The sequence below is a fragment of the Ipomoea triloba genome, chromosome 3, assembly GCF_003576645.1.
Source record: "Ipomoea triloba cultivar NCNSP0323 chromosome 3, ASM357664v1".
NCBI lineage: Eukaryota > Viridiplantae > Streptophyta > Magnoliopsida > Solanales > Convolvulaceae > Ipomoea > Ipomoea triloba.
The window spans coordinates 7703022-7711310 of record NC_044918.1 but is presented as its reverse complement, the minus strand read 5'-3'; the positions used below and the strand labels follow the sequence as shown (position 1 = coordinate 7711310).

General features: G+C 36.7%; 1 protein-coding gene across 1 annotated transcript; it reads right to left on the bottom strand.

The window, feature by feature from the left end:
• Nucleotides 1-2232: 2232 nt before the first annotated feature.
• LOC116011794 (putative oxidoreductase TDA3) lies at nt 2233-4932 on the bottom strand. Its single transcript, XM_031251204.1, has 2 exons — nt 3993-4932; nt 2233-2843 (listed from the first exon to the last, which is right to left on the bottom strand). Exons 1-2 carry the CDS (start codon nt 4855-4857, stop codon nt 2467-2469), a joined length of 1242 nt encoding a protein of 413 aa, XP_031107064.1. The 5' UTR covers nt 4858-4932; the 3' UTR covers nt 2233-2466.
• Between the last annotated feature and the right edge of the window lie 3357 nt (nt 4933-8289).

The following is an 8289-nucleotide window of genomic DNA, read 5'->3' as shown; positions in this document are numbered from 1 at the left end:
CAAGCACGTAACTCAATTGACCTAACTAGCCTATAAGCACCACATATCCTTCATCGGCGAAAATTTTGACATGTATTCCCTTATTCAACGTAACACTATAAAAGACAATTTACTTCTGGCTTTAATTTTTGAGCCAAACCTCTCTTAGTATCACCAAACTTTACTAGAACTTCTTGATCACGAACTCTAGTGACTTGTGTACTAAGACTCACATGTTTATATAAAATACTACTTCGTACTTTCTTCCTTAAAAATACATACATCTAATTTACACATCAATATAATGTATTATAACTAAATACGGAATATCACATATCATTATATATATTATTTGAATTACATCCGATAATATCAACACTTTGGGTGCGTTTGGTTCGCACATGGGAATCGGAATTGGAATGGGTATCAAATACTTGGTAAGGGTAATGGGTTTTGGTGAAAGTATTTAGCATGTTTGGTAGTTGTGTGGAATGGGAATGATTATTAATAGTTGGGGAAGAAATGATGAAGGAAGATGAAACCCTTATTTAATAAGGGTATGGGTTTTGCCATTAATGGGGTATTCCAAACCCATAGTAGCATTCACAAAACCTATCAACCAAACACTAACAATCACTTTGATACCCATACCTTATGCCTAAACCCCCAACCAAACACACCCTTTATCTCCACAATACTGAATACATACTATTATTCATACTAAACACTATTTTCTTTGGTACATCGTAACCCTACAACGCATTAATTAATTAATTATATATTTAACTGCTCTAGGGTCTCTATTCTCATTGCTTGGCACATAATTTAGTAAATGCCAACTTTGTGGGCGCCAAAAAGCCTAGTCTATCTATTACAAATCTGGGATTAGTCAAAAAGGTGTAGGCTCCATAAGCTGTGAGTGCACGTGGGCTGTCTTCTAAACTAATCACTAATAAACTATCTAGAAAAACATAACACTAGATTTAATTTCAGAGTGTTAGAAAGCTGGGAATAACAAGAAAAACAGAATTGAAAAAATGGATAATATATTCAGCGAGGAATCACAAACCTTCGACGCATAACTCCCGTGATCACGAAGAAAACAACACTCCGTCCAACACAATTATATTAGAATATATATGTTAATCTTAAAGTTGATAGAATGGGATCGAACATATACAGTTGGAGCTAAGAACAGTACCAGATTACGAATATATCTTAGCATTTAGGTATGTATGTTTATCAGCTGTAACCTTGTCCTAAGTAGTGTCCACAAAAGTTGGAATCGAAGAAATCTTTTTTTGCATGTGAGTGATGGGTATTGGGCAGCATGGATCTGCAGATCTTGTGGACTGTGGTGCAGCTGGAAATGGGAATCTGAGGATGTTTTTGTGGGAGTGGAGTAAGCAAGGAATCAACACACCTGCTTGCTTTTAACTGTTTTAGTTGCTTAATTAGTAAACAATTAGTGCCCACTGCACCGACCAGGGCTGTTCGTACAGGTTTCATTATTTTGTATTTCTGCTAACAATCCATAAATAAAATTTCACGGGTTTAATCAATGCAGAGATACTAATAGAGTAATACGGAGTAGTATGTAAGAATACAGTATAAGTGGTAAAAGTCATATTTAAGTAAACACGTAAGTAAGCACTGTGCATGGTCATATATGTTTTATGTGTCCGTTGAGACGGCTCTATGTGACTATGTGTGATATTTAGTGCTACGTATTGAAATTTACTAATTTAGTATGCAATGAAAGAAATGAAGAACTCTTCAATATAATTGATTTCTGCATGCCTTTACATTACATAGAATATATACTCTATATGTACTATCTAACTTCCTAAAATAATTTAATTATAATAATGAAATGATTAATTATTCTCCTAATTACTAATTACACATAAATGATAATTATTTTCCTAATTGCATATACAAAGTAATATTCTGTACATTATTCGTATTCTTGCTGCAAGATCATCGTCAATCAATGGCTCATATCAGCTAGTCAGCTACTAATGATATTACTCAAGTATACCTAATACCCTAATAGACTCAGGCTTTCGGATTTGGACAGTTCTATTAGGTATTTAAAGATACTTAAAGATCATATATTTCATATGCATTTTTGAGTGACAAGGAAAACTTACAACAACTACCTGATTATGTTTATGGAGTAAATCCCGCTTATAATTAACTGACTTAAATAAAATAAAAATAAAAATAAAAAAACTAATAATCCGCACTCAATAAGAATTGAACTTGTAATCGTATGATTACCAAGTTAATCATCAAGCTAAGTCATATTTTTGGACCAAGAATCTTAATTTGTTTAAGCAAATGCCCTTCTTTACAATTTTAAGGAGAAGAAACCAATAGAACTTTATTCAGCATGCTTTTTAGGATATGATCCAAGAATGAAACACTGTACTATCAGAATGGTAACCTTCTTGATCATGTATATACATATACACACCGAAAGTTCTAGGATTTGGCAGCGCGAACAAATCTTGAGGGACTAAATGCGCTGAGATCAACGATGCTAGATCGACCATCCATCACAAGTTCCGCCATGGAAGCACCAGTGGCAGGGCCATTTAGGATACCCCAACAGCTATGGCCAGTCGCAACGTAGCATCCCTTCACGCCGGGAACTTCTCCGATCACCGGCACGCTATCATCGGTGCAAGGTAGGAAGCAGGCTTGCTCCGCCTTCACCGCCGCTTCCCCTTCCACCAAATGGCTTGACACATTTCCGGCTATTCTCTTGAGCACCGCAATGGATTCTGGGACCGAAGCTATCTGCTCTGGATCGTCGGCGACCTCTGCGTTTGCTGACATTCCGCATACATATACCTCCCCTATCAAATTTACCAACACCATTATAATACTATCAAGGTAAGTCCAGTCAAATTAGTCAAGTTGAGGTGCTTATTAATCTTCTTGATTTTAGTCAATTAATTATATCAAACTGGTTTAATTCTTTGTAATCTTTGTCGACCCAAAATCATAAGGCAACTCGACTAAGGACCATAAGGTGGTTTTTACGATGCTCAATTGTACACCTTTAGATAGTAACAACTAATTTTTAAGGTGATTCAAAAAACATACATGGAGTGTTTTAGTTAACATATTATGTATTTACAGTTAACAAATTTCAAATATGTAGTTAACAGTTTTTGTACATGTAAACAAATAACTTGATAATTGCTAATGTATAATATGATAACTATAGGTACAAAAGTTATCAACTACATATAAATAAATGATATTTTTAAACCAGAATCTACAATACAAGGTAGAAAGTGGACCAGACCTGATCCTGGTATAATTTATAGTGGGTGCAATCGCAAATTATGCTGTGGACCTGGGTCCAAAACTACGTCGTTTTGTCTTTTTTTTTTTTTTGTTTAATTAGTAAAAATATTGTTGAATATAGAGTTGTCCAAAATGTGTGAATGTGGAGGTTTTAAAGTGTGAATGTAGAGTATAGAAATCGTGAATGTAGACTTATGATTGTGTGAATGTAGAGTTGCTCAGAAATGTGTGAATGTGGAGGTTTCAAATTGTGAATATGGAATATATAAATCATGAATGTAGAGTTATGCATGTGTGAATCTGTAATAGAGTTAAAAAGTTATAGCAACTTGTAGCCTGTAATGTGTGAAAGAGGAGTTCTCACATTGTGAATATGGAGTACAAAACCTATGAATATAGAGTTTTGAATGTGTGAATGCATAACAGTGGTAATATAGTTAAAACATATAATCCTGTAATGTGTGAATGTAGAGTATAGTGTATATGAATGTAAAGTTTGTATTCCACATTTCAGGTCAATATATTTAGTAAAAAAAAGTAAAAAAAAAAGGATTTAAAAAAAAAAAAAACATCGTTTTTAGACCTAAGTCCACCTTGCAAGGTAGACATTGGTCTACGGCATAACTATTGTGGGTGCAATCACGTAGGTCATAGGAATCATTTTGAACACAACTTTGATCATAGTAACATACCTGTGGGACGAGGATACACTTCTGGATCCATTGGGCCGCCACCTTGGGCCGGGTAGTAACTAAGAAACAAAGCATGGGGTGTTATTACATCGGGAGCTTTGGGCTCCAAGACAATGCTATGGGCCTTAAGCCCATATACCCTGAAAATGGAGTTCAAAAGGCTCAATTTGCTAGTCCATGGCCCAAGAGCCAAGACAACGGCGTCGGTTTCTATCTGTCTCCCTCCTTCCAGCACCACCGCCGTCGCTCTCCCCTCCGCCGCCTCAATTCTCTCCAACTTGCCGATCACCACCTCAACGCCGTGCTGCTCCACCGCTTTACACAACAAAGCTTTGGTGAATAGCTGAGGGTGCACTTGGGCCGTCGTACCAACAGTCCCAATAGTTTTTGGGCCCTTAGCTGGGCCGTCGACCCAAGACGGAAGCGCTGGGCTCCGGCTTCCCGAGGGATTCGACGGCTGTGATTCCTTGATGCTGAAACTGAGCGTTGTCAGCGGACGGTAGCCGTACGATTGGGGACCATCGAGTTCTTCGGCGAGCGAACGGTGGAGATCGAAGCTAGCTCTCGCGAGCGCGGAGATGGGGCCGCCGTCGCACCAATCTAGGGCTAGAAACCCTCCCGCCTTGCCGGAAGCTGCGCAGGCGATGGAGGACTTCTCCACCAAGGTCACGGCGGCGCCCTTTTTGGACAAGAAATAAGCAGTGCACACTCCGATGACTCCGCCGCCGCAAACCACCACTTTTTTCGGTTGTGCAGCCTCCATTGACGCCGAGGATCGTATGAAGACAATAGATGACGGTTTTGGACGTCGATATCGTCGGGGCAGTGAAAATACTGCAATGGGTGGGGGTGATGTCAGCAACATCTATTGCCTATCGGCTATCACTTTAGCTATGTCTGGGCTAGGCAAAGCTAGAGGCGACACGTGGGGTTACTCACTACTAGCCATTGAAACAGAGTTCTAGAAAACTCTTGTGGACCTGAGTCTGTGTATTTGGGCTCAGATCAGCCAAAATTTCAACATAATATGGGATAATACGAGGTGGGCCGGCCTAATTTCAGATTATGTACCCTTCTTTCCAAGACAAATTATTCTGTAGACTCGGGTTTAAAACACATCATCTACATACTAAATGTTCACAATTTATATATTGAATATTCATTGCTAAATTTATATATTGAATGTTTACATTTGTGCGTTTTAAGTTTTAACAACTCTACCTCATGAAGTTGGTCTACCAAGTCTCGAGGCATAATTGTCTAACATTTTTCTTAATATTATACATAATGTTCTTTTAAACTCAAATTTTATTCCAACTCTAATTGAGAGGGTATTTTTAACAATTATTACTCAATTAACAAATATTAACATATCCAGAATTTAACAAGACGAAATCAAACTCATTTCATTTAATGAAATACATATATTAATTAAAAATTAGTTGTGTGCATGGGCAGGAAAACTGCGCCATTAATTTTGTCACCCCACTAAATGAGAAAGCCAACCCAATAATTAGCACATCCCATTGTGTCATTGTCACATCCTAGTACTGTACAATGTTGATAATCATTGAACCTCTAACGACAAATTAGTGGTTGATGACCTGGTCTCTTCTTTAATAATTGCTAATTAATATTCTATATCTACTCCGTATCAATCAGTTTTACTAATTCTCCAATTCATGCACTTCATCACCCTTAATTAATTAAAAATAATTATTTACATATATTAATGTTAAGGTTGTCACTGTTGCCATGCATGCGACGACTTCGTGGCCCATACATACAGAAACAGTAGTGTTGCTTCAACAGAATTGTGTAGGGCTTAGGGTTGGTGAATTATTTCCTTTGTCGCTAAGTGCATTAAAAACAACATTAAACGTTAACTTAGTGCATGACAATTCGATCAACTTAATGATTGCGGATTAGGCAATTTAGCATCTCCCATTGGTCCAAACTTTATTCTTCCTCATGTCGGGGGTTTAGGTTTGGGATAAGAGCCATCATCATAACTATACTGAATTTTTATATTTAGCACCCAATGTTTTTAGGAAATTGTTTTTTTTTTTCTTGGTGAATTAGTGCATGCCTTAATCATCCTGCTTTAGAACACAGTGTATTTTTTTTAAAGGCTTATATTGTTAATATAATATATAAAAATAAATAAGTAAAACAATTGATATACTAAAAATTTATATTTTTTCGTGGATCACGTTGTAATGGGGCCCCGATTCACAATATAATTTGACATACATGCATGCCTATAATAACAATAATAAAAGTCGTTGGGCCCTCGGGCTAGCTTGCGTGGTCAGCTCAATCGTCATTAGTGTTACTTCCAGTATCAGGGTGGAGATTCAAACCTATCATATCCCTGACAAAAATTAGATATTAGCTCCCCATATTGGTCTAGGGTGTGAGTTAGGATTTCTTGTGTGCAGAAATATACAAATTATAGCTGAAACTTGACTATAGTGGGCTACTGGGCTACCTTAAAGGCGAGATTTTTGATGCATCATAATTAATTTAGCGAATGTGGAACATATACATTATTTCTACCAAACAATTTATTAAGAAAAAAAATCGTTGGGTTTGACAGATTTCTGTTAGCTGTCTTCAAATTCCAACCTAATTGCGCAGTCCATCAACATCATACGATTAAACTATCTAATTAATTCATGCTTTTATTCCAATGTTTTTGACCTATATGTTTATTTATTTGTTTGTTTGGGCAGGTTGAAGATAAGATTAAAGAATGTTAACGGGACAAAATAAATGTGGGAGTGTTCGATAATTTTCTTGTCCTCATCCTAATTTCAAGTACAATGATAGATTTTTCCTATCTTCATATCAACCTGGAGTACCTAATGAATGATGTTGCCTATTTCATGATTAAAAATATATAGTACAGAACTTAAAGAATAGACCATAATTTTCGTAATAAAAAGTTATAAATCTAATTCTTATTATCAACATTATTGTCACAATGAAATTCACTGCAGGGAGTCTTTCAAATATGATTTACCCCTCCATTACACATGAACACCTGTGAAGCTTGGAGAGGGGTAATTGTGTAAAGCATATTTCACCATCCTATACTATCTAATTTGTTCACAAAGAACATAATTTACCTAGTACGTACTTTCTAGCTAATTTGCTTACAAGAGCGGGGTATACTCAGTGTTTCTTATAATAGAGCTGCAGACCTTCTGTTCGAGTGTTTCCTATATATTGAGGTCCTAAAGGACTAGCTGGACTATGTGTGTTGAACTCTCCTCCTTTCCCTTGTTAGTTCAACATTCACTCTTAGATGATTGTGTCAAAATCTTTAGACCTATGAGAGTTCTTCTCCAAATTTTTTTAAGGTATGTACCCTTCAAGTTTACTTTTTTTTTAAATAATATTTAATTTTATATTACTCTTCCTTGAATATAATATCCTTCCTCAAGTTGTACCATTATTGTCATCCCTAGTTTGAGTGCAGCATACGATATAAGCAACTTTGTGTAATCCCACTAGAAGCTTTAATTTGTACATATTGTCTTTAAATTAATAAAAGAAAGTGAATTAGCAAGGTGCAAAAAAGCAAATGCTACATATACTTCCAATAGTGTGGAAAGGAGAGGGTCCAAACGAATAATTTCAAATTAACTGTCAGTCTGAAACTGGAGTGCTCTCCAAGGGGACCATTTTAATCATCTCCGATAGAGAAAAGACCTCAATAGTAGCCATGAGGATAGGACAAATCTGAGAAAAGAAGAAAGCCCAACTCTTAGGAGATGGAAAATGAAAGATCCCAAAGCCCATCACAAGAGAAAGGACACCAAACAACCATTCTGACACCATCCCAGGGCCCACCTACCCTCTCCCCTCTATTTATGCCCACCTTGTTATTGAACATATAATATAATATATAACATATAATTGTATATAGTTAGCCTCGATCGGTCCATTAGTGGTGATGCGACCACGTCACGATAATTATAGAAGCCATAAGAGAAATGCAGTGTAGAATGATTTAGTTTTTGCTGGTTGAAGTTGAAAGGGATTTGCCAATATCAGCAATGGTGTCTGTATGGATAATGACTCCTAACCTAACCCCATTATATTGGCCTATTGGGTAAAGACAACGACTTGCAGGCTCCACCCCTGACTTATTCCTGCCCTCTGCCTTCGTTAATCAATACAAACCAAACCTCTAATCTTTCCCCATCCCGACTAAAATTCGATTGAATTACTTTTATTACAATTTACAACGTAACACTGATGATGTAAATTCTCTTAAATGCATAACGCC